Below are 15,957 nucleotides of genomic sequence, written 5' to 3' on the forward strand. Positions count from 1 at the left end.
CAAAGTGTCTTCTGGGACACTGAGGCCCAGAGCTGGGAGTGGCGTGCAAGTGGGGAGCTGAACTGAGAGTGAAACTTTGCCAACTTCCCAAACTTTACCTTCAAGTGGAACACAGAGTCTATAGGCTGAAGTTGATTCATGTTACATGTTCCTAGAGCCATTTTTGGGGGGAGGTTGTTACAGTTGGTAGCCCCTGTGCAGCTTTGGCTGATTGCAAGCCCTACATCCTTCTTTATAGTCACACAGTTAATGTTTTTATACACAGAGTCAAGATCTATCTGAATTGTTTGTGCAGTCCAAACTTTCCATAAACTCTCAGAGCAGAAAGAGATGGATGCTACATTACATGATGTCCCCATGCAGAAGACTTCCCCCTCTCCAGTTTGTATGTGGGATGTTTACAACGTGTATGTGGGTAGCATTTGCATATATGTTAACCATCAGATGACAATGATGAGTTTCCTCCAGAGGTTGTATTCAGCCGGTTCGGACCAGTTTGCCCAAACTGGTAGCGGAAATAGTAGGTGGGTGAAGCAAGCAGGTGTGTGCGGGGTGAAAAGGTGGTAACAAAATGGAAACCCACCGCTGGTTTCATCCTTATTAGGAAAATCAGGAGTATGTAGCCAGATGTTCTTCTATGGAGCTTGTACATGGAATTGAACCATGGACCTTCGCGGTTTAGACATATAGGGTCAAATAATATTGCCGTTATCCAACGCATTCATTTTATGAATTACAAAGGTCCTGTCATTTAGTAACGTTGGTGCAAGACTAGTATCTACAATTTCGGTTCTTGGAGTGGAGATGTTGCAGCACATTATGCCTCTGTGTATGGAATTTTACAATCTGACAAATTCTATACAGGTAATCCTTACTTACGACCAATCATTTAGTAACTGGACTATTTACTACCAGGATTCAAAGCCTGAGAGTCACATAATTTCAATGATGATGGCATTTAAGGTTGATGGTAGCACCTTGAAGTCACATGATCACAGTTTAAGATATATATATTTTTGGAAACAGAATTGACTTCCAGCTTCCTGCCAAAACACCTATTGCAGTCAATGGATTCACTTAATAACTGTGATGTTTGCATAAAGTCTGCTGCAAAAAAGTAATACAATCAGGTGTTGTTGCATGGTGACACCCTTAATGACCAGCACAAATTGCCACTAATTCCTGACTCAATTACACTCATAAATTGAGAACTACTTCTATACATCCTCCTGCAACACCACTGAGTATCAGGAACTGGATAATTCCCAAAGCTAAAGTGATATATGTAGCCATCTATGGTGCAAAGGTATCTGAATCTAATTCCTGGTAGAGAGATTGAACCTCCATAAGAGCACCTGGCTACCTACTTCTCCTGAGTGGTATATAGAGTTGAGGTGGTGCAGTGGTTCGAGTGCAGTACTGCAAGCTTCTTCATCTGACTGCTAGCTGCAGTTCAGCAATTCAAATCTCACTGGCTCAAGGTTGACTCAGCCTTCCATCCTTCCGAGGTGGGTAAAATGAGGACCCAGATTGTTGGGGGCAATAGGCTGACTTCATAAGCCACTTAGAGAGGGCTGTAAAAGCACTATGAAGCAGTATGTAAGTCTAAATGCTATTGCTATAGGATGAAACACATCATATTGTGCCTCTTGGTGGTCAATGCAAGAGGGATAGATGACACAATAGCTTTTCAAAAACAGATTTGTAGATTTTCCTGGCTTTAACCTTGTCCTCTCTCAATACAGCTCACCAGTTGGAGAGAAACATTCCATTGTTCCTCTGATTAATAAAGCTTGTCTTGGGCTAGTTTTGATAGCTAAAACAGTAAGCGTAGCCATTTCTCAACATGTGCTTGGGTTTTGTGCAGGGGTATTTACACACGGAGGTATGTAAGTGGTGCAGTATGGAAGTATGCAGTGGTGTACCCCAAGGATCTGTTTTAGGCACAATACTATTCAACATCTTCATCAGAACTGTTTGGTATGATCTGTTTTCAGTGACGTGCAGTCAGGGGAGGCAGGGGAGGCAGAGCCTCACCGCTCTCTTCATGAAAAGAAAAAAAATCTCCCCTTTTCTCTTTCATCTCTTTCTTGCGTGTGCAAGCAAAATACCCCAGGATCACGGTGGCGGGGACAGCAACTCCTTCCGCTGCGCTGCGGAGAAGAGCCACAGAAAGGAGGAGAATGGGACCACGTGTGCAGGAGGCTCCTCAGGGCCAGCCTCAGATCAGTGCGAGCCGCGGTCTCCTTCATGTTGGCTCAGGAAGGAGGGGAATGGGACCATGTGTGCCATAAAAGGGGACCACGGCTCGCGCTGATCTGAGGCTGGAGCTGAGGAGCCTCCTACAAATGTGGTCCCATTCCCCTCCTTCCTGAGCCAACAAGAAGGGGACCGCGGCTCGCGCTGATCTGAGGCTAGCACTGAGGAGCAAAGCGTGGCTCTTCTCTGCAGCGCAGCGGAAGGAGTTGCAGTCCCTGCCACCGTGATCCTGGGGTATTTTGCTTGCACGCTTGCAAAGATCAAAGTTGTCACCGCACGATACTCTCTGTTTTATAAAATACACCAGATAATCAGTGGAAGTCAAAGAAAATATGTTTATTCAGCCCAAGATGATGAAATAATACTAGGTGGTGGCTGCACTAGACTCCTCCTTTATCTCACAATATAGGTTTTTTTTTTTTACTTTAGAGATTAAGCAAATCATTATCAATATAATGGATGCATTAACTTATTACAAACGTTTGCTCTAGAGTTAAAACAGTTCTCTCCCTAAATATGTATTTAAGTTGTCCTTTTATAAAATGGCATTATTATTACCCATACAATATTTTATCGATCCTTAATTGAAACCTATTGTTAATACATAAAGCAAATTTTCTTTTTAAAAAACTAATTGTTTTTGAACAGTTCTTTTACAGTTTTATAACACAATTGTCATCTTTGCAACATTTCCGCATCGGTATACATCCGTTATACCATTTCCCCCTTTATATCCATACATGTGTACATATATTTCTTTTATACATATTAATTTACTAGTGTATTAATTTATGTACAGTACATCTTACATTTTATATCATGTCTAAGGCTTTGCACCTTTTTTCTAATTCTTTAATCTTTCTTCCCTTGATGCTTTCCTAATCTTTACAACTTTCCACTAATCTTTCAAACCATATAGTTAGTTATAGTTTAGTTATAGTTTATTTAATTTATAGACCGCCCCCTCTCCCCGTAGGGACTCGGGGCGGTGTACAGACCATTCGTAATCAAAACAATAAAATGACATAAGACATAAGACATGCAACATAAACAACTCACACACACGGTCTGTTATAAAATCCCAAAACCAATTAAATATTAAGAACAATTTTAAAACCCATTAAAACCCCAATATAAAATTTAAAAATTTAAAAAGCCATCCAGGAAGGTTTGAATAGATGTTAAATGCAGTTACGATTATGGTTGTAATTAAGCCAGACCTGCTACTCGAAACAGGTGGGTCTTGAGTTTCTTGCGGAAGGAGCGGAGATCCGAGGTGGTTCTAATATCGGGGGGGAGGTTGTTCCAGAGGGTTGGGCCCATCACAGAGAAGGCCCTACTCCTAGGCACCGCCCGCCTGCACTGTTTAGCGGATGGTACCCAGAGGAGGCCCTCTCTGTGAGAGCGGATTGGTCGCAGGGATGTATGGGGTAGAATGCGATCCCGCAAATAACTAGGTCCCATACCAAGTAGTATTCAAATTCTCCTTTATCTTTTATTTCTTTTGTAAGTCTATTCATCTCAGCGAACTCTAACACTTTTCTTATCACATTTTCCTCTGCTGGTATATTTTTATTTTTCCAATTTTGTGTGTATTTAATTCTAGCTGCAGTTATGACATGTAATATTAAATATTGCATTTCCTCATAATTCCCTGTAATTATCCCTAATAAAAACAGTTCTGGTTTTAATTCTATTGGTTATTTAATTATCTCTTCAAGCCAGTTTTTATTCTTATCCAATTTTTTTTTGCTCCTATGCATGTCCATCACATATGATAATATGTTCCTTGGGCCTGACTGCATTTCAGTTTTCTTTGTAGGCTGTCGACATTGTCAATTTGCATTTCCCCCCCAGAGCTATTCCTATTTCTCTAATTCTATGTTGTACCCAAAAAGTTTTTCCCAAGTTATCATGGTTTCCTTCACTATTTCTTCTTCCATTTCAAATTGTAGTAGGTAATTGTATATTTTTCTAATCAGCAAAACAAAGCAAATATTCTAAAGCCTCCATCAGTGTCCATTCTTGACAATTACATGGACAAATTATTTCAGAATGATCTTCAGTTTGACCATTTAGAACTCTTAGTGCTGGTTGAGTTTTTCATCAACATACTGAAATACATTTTAGCTCCTAAATTAGACTTAAGAGAATGTCAGGTCTGCCTCCATTTAAATCCTAAGATACAAAACCCCCAACTCCATGGTTTTAGAGAAGAGGTACTTTTGCTAAGAATGAACTGATAGCCGCAAAATCAAGGCAAGATCTGGGAAAAATCTGTGTGGTTAAGGCACCAGACTAGAAATAGTGTATGCTAGTATCTTAAAAACAAATCAAGTGATGAATCTATTATTCAACATTTCATGCCATTCATATTAATCCAAGTGGATCTCCAAATTCAAGTGGGAAAGTTGGAACCAAGTAATAAAACACATATAAATGTGGAACTTTGGCTGAGTGCCAAAGAATTGAGGCTTTTGAACTATGGTGCTGGAGAAGACTCGTGCGAGTCCCTTGAACTGCAAGGCGATCAAACTGGTCAGTCCTAGAGGAGATCAACCCTGACTGCTCTTTAGAAGGCCAGATCCTGAAGATGAAACTCAAATACTTTGGCCACCTAATGAAAAGGAAGGACTCACTGGAGAAGAGCCTAATGCTGGGAACGATTGACGGGAAAAGAAGAAGGGAATGGCAGGGAAGGAGGTTGCTGGATAGAGATGCTGAAGCATGAGCTTAAATGGATTCCAGAGGATGGTAGAGGGCAGGAAGGCCTAGAAAAATGTTGTCCATGGGATCGAGATGGGTCGGACATGATTTCACAAGTAACAAAAAAAAAAAAAAAATGGACCTAAGTGAAGATGATACCTATAGCCAAATTTGGTGTATGAGTGAAGTTGGAAAACTCTTGAAACACTGTTTTAAAGGCCTATAAACCCAGAGTTATAGTACATCACTTGCATATTAATGCTATAGATTCAAAAGTAAAGAGAAAGGGAGAAATAATATTGGTGAGACCATTAGCAGATGGCTATGAGACCATGAGGCAGGATTACAGATAATGGTTTTTTTTTTTTGAAAGAATGTACAGGTGAAATGTCAAGGACACTGTTTCTTTCAGATGAGTTCCTGTTAGGAGGCTGTTCACATTGTCTCTGTTTCTCAGAACTTGTGTTCACCACTTGAAGATCTTCTCCCAGCCTTCACCAGTCATTCTCTTTTTCAATGTTTTATGGCTGTGTTGACAGATTGGTTTCACTGGGAAAGACCCTTTTGGGATGTACAAATATCATGATATAAAGTACCTCCTGCTGAGAGTAAGTAACTTAAATAAAATTGATTAGATAGATAATAATTGAAGTGGCTCAACACAAGGGAATGGTGGATGATCCTTGAACAGAACAAATTTATCCTAAGTTATAATGTGAGAAGCAAAAAGTGGTGCCAGAGGTCTCATCTTGGGAAAAAACCCCATTAATAAGAATATTTCTTTCTATTTTACTTTTATCATTAGCTGTTCCTTTGTATTCAGGTCTGGTCTTAGTAAAATAATGTAGCACTTGGGGATGAAGATGCAGCCCAGAAGACCAGCACTGGAGGCCAAAATGGAGAAGATTTGCACAGCCACCATGTACTTCCCTTTGGTACTCAGGTAGGCTGGCACAAAGGACACCCAGACACTGCAGAAGACCAGCATGCTGAAGGTGATCAGCTTGGCTTCATTGAAGGCCCCAGGGAGATTCCTGGCCAGAAATGCCACCATGAAGCAGATGATAGACAAGAAGCCCATGTAGCCAAGAGCAATGTAAAACATGGCAACAGAGCCTTCATTGCATTGTAATGTGATCTCTCCAAGCTGAGAATGCATATCAGAATCAGGGAAAGGTGGAGAATTCCACAGCCAGAAAATACAGATGGCAACTTGGACACTGGAACAAGAAAGGATGATAGAATTGGCCAAGCTCTTCCCCAGCCATCTTCTCATTGTGTTTCCTGGCTTTGTAGCCAAGAAGGCCAGCACCACCATAACTGTTTTGGCCAGGATACAAGAGACAGCAACCGAGAAGATAATGCTGAAGGTTGATTGTCTGAGAAGGCATGTTGCTTTCTTTGGAGGGCCAATGAAGAGGAAGGAGGTTAAGAAACAAAGAAGGAGGGACAGGAGGAGAATGTAGGAGAGATCACGGTTATTGGCCTTCACTATTGGAGTTTCTAGATATTTAATGAAGATTGCGAATGTTACAGTAGTAGTGAAGGACAAAAATAGGATAAAGGAAACCAGAATAATGCCCAATGTTTCTTCATAGGACAGATATGTAGTGACCTTGAGGATACATTGGGTTTGTTCCTGGTTTGGATAGTGATCTTCTGAACATTTTGTGCATTTTTCTGCATCTGAAAAAAAAAACAGAATATATCCTTTATTGCTCACCCTTGATTGGCTTAAAGAGGAAACCATCCACCTAGTAAAATAAAATGAAGATTAAAAATGGTTCACGAAAGAGTGAATAATTCTCTCCTTGATTCATAGTGAGAATTATTCGTCTTTCCTAAACCATTTTCCATCAGAAGAATGGAAATGAGACATGGTGGTTCAGTGGCTTAATAATACCGAAGATGGTCTCTGCTCCAATGGTTTGAACTCTAGCACTGTGTGGCAGAGTGAGTTCCCATCCCTTGCCTCAGCTACTGCACACCTTGTAGTTTGAAAGCATGTTCTATGAAAATAAGTAAATCGGCATTTCTTCAGTGGGAAGATGAATTGGTGCTCTGTGCAGGCTGTCAGATTTCTGCTGACTATGAACTTTCTTAATTGTGACACCCATTGGTGAGGCAGCTGCAGGGAAGGGAGGGGGCCTTGGATGACACTCTAAGAAGAGCTGCACATTATTCTTTCTAGTGTGATGCTAGCTCATCCTCCCATTGTACACCTTATTCAATCTTTCTTAAACCAAGAAAGAGCAAGAGTGTATCTAATGGAAGCGGTATACAGGCAGCCAAACTACTACTCTGCAATTGCATTGTGGTCTCCTAGCCTATGTAACACCAGATGCTGATGCTGATGCTGATGCTGATGATAATAATAACAACAACAACAACAACAACAACAACAATAACAATAACAATAATAACAACAATAACAATAATAACAACAATAACAATAATAACAGCAGCAAATTAATAAGTATTAATAATTAATAATTCTAGCAAAAATGCTGAAAGAAAAAATTGAAAACTACATCAAATAAAATGTAGAAAGAAAAAGACTACCTATCATTCACGAAGGGCATAGCAAACGAGTGAAAGGTCTGTTAACTGCCATGAACATTTTAACTTCCATTCCATCCAGCACACTATACGAAACCAACCAATTAATGAATAGCACAGCTGCCGTTATAACTGCAGAACTAGGTCATAAAATGCCAGAAAAGAAACCCACTAGAACACCAAAGTGGAAAATTCGACTTGAAAATAAAATAAAATAAAACTACAAAGGGATATCAGCAATCTGAAGTTCTCAAAAGAAGGAAAACTAAAGAACAAAAAGCTACAAAAAAAAAATAAAAAATACAACCTGGAGGAAAAAACAATAACAGAAATTATGGAAGAACTAAAACAACGTGCAATAGCAACAGCAAGGAAAATTGAAAGATACGAAGGACAAATAAAACAATATCGTGAAAATGTCCAGTTCAGAAGAAACCAATACCTCTGCTACCGGTCCCTTGATGAAAATCGAATCCAAACTAATATTCATCCATGTAAAGAAAAAACTTTGAACTTTTGGAAAGAACTGTGAGAAAACCCAATGGAACACAACAACACTGCCTCCTGGATCAAAGATATTCAACAACAACAACACAAAACACGATGTAAAATATTGTAATAAAAACTGACATAGTGGCAAAACAAGCAAAGAAGGTCAAGAACTGGAGTGCACCTGGCTGCTCAAGAACAAGCACTACAAACTAATGCCATGAAAGCGAAGATACAAAAATCCACTGACAACCCAAACTGCCGACTTTGCAATAACAATGTCGAAACTGTTTCACATTTAATGTGTGAATGCAGCAAAATCGCACAAACTGATTACAAAGCTAGACATGACCGAGTTGCTAAATTAATCCACTGGTCATTATGTAAAAAACATGATTTACCCTATCCAGAAAGTCATGGGAACATAAAGTGGAAAAAGTTATCAAAAATGAGAAGGTGAAGATCTTGTGGGACTTTAAAACAAACGGATCGGCATAACACGCCAGATATCATGGTTGTAGAGGGCAGAAGTGTACAGTTTATTGATATCGCTGTTCCTGGAGATGCCAGAGTCGAAGAAAAAGAACTAGAAAAAATGAAATATCGCGACCTGGCCATCAAAACTACACAGCTACAGATGAAGCATGTAACAGTGATACCCATTGTCATCGGGGCACTTGGCACCAGGTCCAAGAATTTTACAAGATACATCAACAATTCCTGCAATAACACCAGCGGAGCTGCAAAAAACTGTGCTACTTGGAACATCTTATATTTTAAGAAGGTACTTGGTTGATACCTAGGACGCTGGCAGCAAACCATATCAACCATTAACACCAGTCATTGGTATTTGTAATGCATTTTTGAATGTTCAGTTGGCTGAGTTTCACGTTTAATGAATAAAGTATATAATAATGGAGAACAGTATAAAACAGTATAAAAATAACAGAAACAAAGGCAAAATATAAGGAAAAACAGCTGGATGACAGTTTAAAAAGATGGAAAACCAAAGCTTTGCATGGACATGGCTTAAGATGGAAACTATCAAGAAAGAAACATGTAACAGTGATACCCATTGTCATCAGGGCACTTGGTACCATGTCCAATAATTTTATAAGATGCATCAACAATTCCTGCAATAACACCAGCGGAACTGCAAAAAAACTGTGCTACTCGGAACATTGTATATTTTAAGAAGGTACTTGGTTGATAACTAGAATGCTGACAGCAACCTGCATCAAACATTAGCACCAGTCAATGGTATTTGTAGTGCCTTTTTTAATGTTCAGTTGACTGAGTTTCATGTTTAATGAATAAAGTATAATAATAATACGCAAAGTAGTTTCTATGAACAGAGGTAATGCTGATCTTAGACAAAATTCTAGGACTCTCCTTGCACAGCAAAAGTAGCAAAAATGGATGGAGCTTTTCTAAAATCACACATGCATACTAAGGGTGGGTTCCTGTACCAGTTGGTACTGGTTCATTGCATGCCCACGCGCCCGTTGTGCATTGCTTGCACATGCACAGTTGACTGTAAATTGTTCTGGGCATGCACAGAAACATACCAGCAACAGCAGAACAGACCGGGGAACCAGTTCTGGGGCGTGGGCAGCCTGGGTCACTGCTGGTTCTGTGACCCAGGCCAACTCACCACTACTGGTTTGGCTGAACTAGGAGCAACCCACCTCTGATATATACAGAATAAATAAAATAATCTTGCCAGCAACAAGTGTGATTGAGAAAAATGTCTAGTTTAGGTGTTTACTGAAAGGCTAGTAAACTGGACCCAAACTGGGTGAAAAGCATATTGATTAAATATTGGTAAAACAAGCTTCTCCTGAATGGAATTAAAAGCAACAAAGAATCCCAAAGTACAGAAAGTGCCTAAGCTGTCTTGTGTCTTCTGATAACAACACAAAAGATGTGAGCCCTGCTTCATTTGTAGCATGACTTATGGCATACACAATGAACATTGAGGAAAATGACATATTTTCCATAGTGACACTGAAAGACCAAAGGTTAGAAATGCCCTTCCAAAAGCCCTTCCATGGAAAACATCTGGTTTCCTCCAAAGGTGTTTTCACTCACCTTCCTGAGTGGAAAAGGTTCCTTCTGCACAGGGAAGGCAGAGGTAACAGCAGATGGGTTCTCCTTCTTGAGTCGCCTTAGCAAATCCAGGTTGACAACTTTCCACACATCTGGAAGTAGGGAGGCCCTAAGCAAGGAAAGTAGGAACCACAGGGATGGAACATGTAAAGAGTATTCTATGGAAAGAGAATGAGAACCAGTTTGATATAATGGTGAAGACACCTGGCTAGAAAGTGGGTGACTTCTCATCCTGCCTTTGGGATAATTTTTAGCCAATCACTTTTTCTTAGCTCTAGGAAGGGGCAGTGGCAAACCACTTCTGTAATCTCACCAAGAAAACTGCCGGGGATTCTTGTTGCCAGGAGTCAACACTGACTTGAAAATACTTCCCCCTTCCCCCCAAATGAAAAGGAAAGAAAAAATAGTAACCATTCCACTCAGTCACATCCTCTGGATTATTTTGGAACAACTTGCAAATTGAGCAAATGGGCTGTAGTCGTTGGATTTCAAGGCTTGAGAACCTCAATAGATGCTTTCAACACTTAGATTTTCTGATTCAATTCTGAAGCCTTTAATGTATTTTTAAACCCTCTTCAGTGACATGTACGTTTACCTCTTTTTGTCTCTTTCCTCCTTCATTCACTTTGTTGCCTTTTAGTTTTCTTAGTTCTGATTTTAGAGTTTAAATTATTTATAACTTAAGTCCTCTCTCCATATGTGATATATGAACTACCAGGCAACCTGAGATACCCTGATTTTGAATATCCTATTTCTTCTGTCAAATTTATTGGAAGAACTATGGAAAAATATTTCTCTTGAAAATCAACAATTTGGTATAATCACTTGATACTCAAGAGTTCACTACAGAATTAAAAATATTTGATATCCATGAAACGGAAGAGACCCATTTTTTCCTACCTTCTTGAGCCATTTCAGTTTTGCAAAACCATCCTGATCAAGGGTAAACTTGAGATCTGGGGATCCTTGTCTTTCTAGATCTCCTAGTTTCAGTTTGAAGAAGGACTTGTTGGGGAACATAGTCCAGCTCATGATGTCAAAGTCAGCTTCCAGTTCTCTGTTTCCATCTAAATAGACTCCATCCATGGAACCATTATGAAACTGAGGGCTTTGCAGGAATGGATGCAGCTGAAAGAGAAAAGAGAAGTGCAGAATGAAGAGAAATGATAAAAGAGAATGTCAATAAAGATTCTCAGTCATCCAGGTAGATTCATTTGGAGGTTGAGTCACGGCAACTGGACTTCTTTTGTTTTTTGGTTTGAAACATTTCACTGCTTAAGCAACTAAATGTTTCAAACAAAATAATAAAAATAGAAAATATTTGTGGCTCCGGATTGAACTGTGGAATCCTTAGTGCTCTATGAGTTTGATTGTTGTCTTGCAGACATTTCATTACACAATTCAGTAACATCTTCAGTGATACAAGAGGAATAATTTGACAAGTTGACCTTTTCATCCAGTGGTCCTTTATGGTGAAGAATTCATTCCAACATGAATTGAGCTGTGATCATCTTTTTACTGGACTTCTTATATTTCTGAAAATTTTATACTTTTTTTGCTTGCTTTTAGGTGTTTGAACTAAAGTAAGCAGAGTTGGGTCTGACTAGTAATAGAATAAAAATAAGAAATAATATTCATATAAAAATAATAGCACTAGCACTTAGAATTACATAAACACTTCACGGTGCTTTACAGCCCTCTCTAAGTGGATTATAGAATCAGCATATTGCCCCCAACAATAGTAAACATTTGAAGAGAGTCAAGTAGAAATCTGCAGGAAATATCCCCATGACGTCATCAGCAATCAAAGGGGCTTGACTTCTTGACTTCTTAAGACATGTGAAAATTAAAGATTTTAGACCTGTGCAGATTTGAGCTTGGAGAAAAGTGAGCTGGGCTTAATCTCAAGGCTCTGTAATTAATTGACATATTAAGACGTATATACTGCTTCACAGTGTTTTATTGCCCTCTCTAAGCAATTTATAGAGTCAGTATATTGCCCCCAACAGTCTAGGTCCACATTCTACTGACTTCAGAAGGATAGAAGGATGAGTCAACCTTGAGCCAGTCAGGATGAAATTGCTGGCACTGGGCAGAATTAACCTGCAACACTGCATTCTAACCACTGCCCTACCATGACACTATATTAATTTGAACCATGGTTAATAGAATCAAGTAGATACTGATTTCCTCACTACATTTGGATCCCATCATTAGTGTCCTTTAATCCTATAAGACTTCAGATGGTAGAATCAATACAAGGAATTTCTGAATTGGATACAGGACATAAAATTTAAGCTTCCTGTTGAATTTCTAGCATGCTGAAAATAAATAATTCTTGGAGAAAGTTGTTCATGATATGGATTTAAGGATTTGATTCTTATTTAGAGGATATGTAGAGTAGAGAATACCTGCCAAGGTTGAAGCATTTGAGCTTCCAATTGGTAGTTCCTGCTTCTCACAATCCTGGTGGACCTGGAAGAATAAGCCATGTTTATGGCACGTGCCACGGCCCAGAGGGTGCTGTAAATGTGATAACCATCAAGAGACAGGATTTTTTCATGATCTTTTGGGGAAGGGATCCTCAAATCTTCTTTTTCGCGGCATCTTGTCCATCCTTTCACAGACCCAGCTGGCTTTGAGTATAAACAATGAAAGCCTTCTTCTACAAATTTCTGAATGGAAGAGTAAAGGAGGGGGAATTTGTCATCGATTTCCCACCTATGCCTGTGGATAAAGAAGGATAAAAAACCATAGAGGGAGGGGAGGTACTGTCGAGATTTTAACTCTAGGCTAAAATCCCATAAAGCTGTGGTGATCCAGATTTTGCCAACCTCAAGCTGGATAAACATTTCAATCATTATATGAAGGAAGAATATTTGTCCTAGGAAGAAACTTGGCTTTACATAACAAACAAAAACATTGACTTTTTTCCATTTGTTCAGCTGGTCAATGGTTTTCTGAAAATCTTTGAAAGAAAAGGATGTGCCTAATGAAAAAGCAACACAAATGCTGTTCTTTGTAAGCAAAGGAGTCAATGTTCTCGTGAATCTCTCTCCGTTCTCAGAGGCTGGAGCAACAAGTCCTATCAATGTCCACCTAAAATGCAAGAGAACTTTGATAATCCCTGGATATTGGATGCCTTCTCTGGGGAGCACTTGGTAGAAAAAAGGAAAGTGTTTTTTATCACTCAGAACTTGTGAAGCAAAAGCATAACTGACCTGAAAAGGAAGCGACAAACTTTGGATCAGATCAGTGGAACTGCCCTTGCACAGAACTTGCCTTCCTTTAGGACCAGTTCATATCCCTCACACCTTCTGCATGAGCCTTCATGTCCCACAAACATCCCCAGCATTGTCTCCTAAACTAGACTGTGGCTCTGAATGAGCAAAGAACATTGAATAATGAAATGTGTTTGAATATGAGTAGCTCGGGTTGGTAGTTAGGAACAGAATAATATTGAAAGGGACCTTGCGGAACTTCTCATCAAACCCCCTGCTCAAGCAGGAGATCCTACACCATTTCAGAAAAATGGTTGTCCAGTCTCATTTTCAAAGCCTCCAATGATGGAGCACCTACAACTTCTGAAGGTAAGTTGCTCCATTGGTTGATTGCTCTCATGGTTAGGAAATTTCTCCTTAGTTCTAGGTTGCTTCTCTCCTTAGTTAGTAATGGTGAGAGAAGTGGCTGCTTTCATCATTTCAATTCTTCCTGATTGTGCGCCATTTTTAGATAGAAACCACCCTTGAATTTTTGAGAGGAAACCGTGAGTGGAATTGAGCTGAGAAGCTGCCAGCCTCAAACACTCTTAGATGCAAACAGAGACACACCTGAGGTATTTTGTAATGGCTCAATAGAGTTGAAATATGGATGGAAATGTCAACTACATCCCCTTCTAGGACAGCCAATATATTTTTCTCCTTTGCACAGTTGTAGTTGGGAACATTGGCCTCCCCAATTGAAAGCACGTCTAGCAAGGCATCTGAGGTGATTCTTTCTTTGAAATAATTATCATTGATAGTGTAGCCCAAGGTGAGGTTAGGTAAGAGGTGGGGATCCTGGTTGATCTCCCGAATGGCAAAAAGGAAGGACAGAATTTTCCAGTGTTGTTTGTATTCTTTCCTGTCAATAGATGCACATCAAATCACCGTCAAGAACATTATTGCATCTCTTCCACTTTTTAAAATTCCCCTTCTTCTTCCATGCAACGCTAACATTTATCCAGTTATTACAGCTAATGCACAGTTGCCATCAGTTGTTGATTCTGGTGTATATTTGAAACAAATGGGTAGAAACTAAGAAGCTATGGGTGGAAACTAATCAAGGAGAAAAGCAACTTAGAACTAAGGAGAAATTTCCTGACAGTGAGAACAATTAATCAATGGAACAACTTGCCTCCAGAAGTTGTAAATGTTCCAACACTGGGTGTTTTTAAGAAAATGTTGGATATCCAAATGTTTGACGTGGTGTAGGGTTTCCTGCCTAAGTTGGGAGTTGGACTAGAAGACCTTCAAGTTCCCTTCCAACTCTGTTATCCTAAATGATGATTTCCCTCATAATTCAAGTGATTTGAACAAATGCCCTGATTCTACAAGTTTTGAACGAAAACAGGGGATGGGAAAACCCACACTTGAAAGACATTCTTGTTTCATTACAATCATATTTCAAGCACATAAAACTCCCATTTCCAATATATGTTTGCCCCGCAACATCAATAAATTAAATGGCCCTGACTGTACAATTCTCAAAATTCTGTTGGATCTGGACACACACAGCTCTTCCAAGTATTGTTTGTATCATTTCCTGTCAGTAGATGTACATCAAGAACATTATTATATCTCGATGGAAAAATTAAAGAATGTTCTGCTGTTTTAGATAAAGACCAATCTGGCTTTAAAAAAAAGGCAACTGAGTGACAATGTCAGTGTTTTGAATGTTATTGAATATTTACTATACCGCCAAGAGAAGCAAGTAGCCCTTATATTTCTGGATTCTGAGAAAGCCTTCGACAATTTTAGTTGGGTCTTTCTGTTTAAAGTTTTGGGAGGCATGGAGATAAATTTATTCAAGCAATATACACATCACAGCAAGTACATATCATTACTATCATCTCCACTTCGGATGGTGAATTGATTGGACCATGTGATGGACTTGTGGGTGCAGGGAATGGATCTTTATGCCAATATGATATCTCTAATAAAACGGAACTTTGAGGAACTTCAAGGATTGGAGTTTTCTTTTGTTGGGTGGTGTTACTTGGAATCCTGACATATTTTCTTCTGCCAATTAATACATTGGTATTGAAAATATTGTGCCTTTTATCATCTCAGGGAAGTTTCCAGTTCCATATCAGCTTCATCAGCTACAATTTACCAAAAGATTCCTAATGACCACCCATAGAGTTAAACCAGGACAATCATTCAAATGCCCACAAAGAGGACAGCCCATAGTAATTGGCAAGGAGTGGAGAAATTAATACCATGAAGCATCCAGTGACTTACTTGGAAACTTTAGCAGAGGGAAAGCTGAGAAACTTGAATGGTAAGTTTTGAGTTTCTGCTGCAGAGATGATACCACTTAACAGATGGCTTCCTGGCCTGTAATGATTCTGTGAAATTAATTTGTCCTTCCCAAAATGCAGAGAACATCTGGCTTTGAGCACCCCATTGACTGCATGGGGCATCTGAAGCCATAGTAAGACTATAAGAAGAAATGCATTTCTGTGCATAACTGATTTATACGTTGTGGTTGCTTCTCTTGAACCTTAGAAGAATCCTAGAAAAAAACCCAGAGCTTTCAGAACAATGAAACTTCGGTGTCTTTTCTTACCTTCAT

At 39.3% G+C, this 15,957-nt stretch overlaps 1 protein-coding gene across 1 annotated transcript in view; it reads right to left on the minus strand.

The window, feature by feature from the left end:
* LOC309382739 (vomeronasal type-2 receptor 26-like) overlaps positions 1-15,957 on the minus strand; it is a gene marked incomplete at both ends in the record, with an annotated part of 30,563 nt that extends 14,606 nt beyond the window's left edge. Inside the window, 3 exons of the mRNA XM_081934541.1 lie at positions 10,105-10,231; positions 11,023-11,250; positions 15,952-15,957. Coding sequence (XP_081790667.1) covers positions 10,105-10,231; positions 11,023-11,250; positions 15,952-15,957 — 361 coding nt within the window. The remainder of the gene's footprint in view (positions 1-10,104; positions 10,232-11,022; positions 11,251-15,951) is intronic.

The sequence above is a fragment of the Natrix helvetica genome, assembly GCF_964273705.1.
Source record: "Natrix helvetica genome assembly, chromosome: 1".
NCBI classification, from domain to species: Eukaryota; Metazoa; Chordata; class Lepidosauria; order Squamata; family Natricidae; genus Natrix; species Natrix helvetica.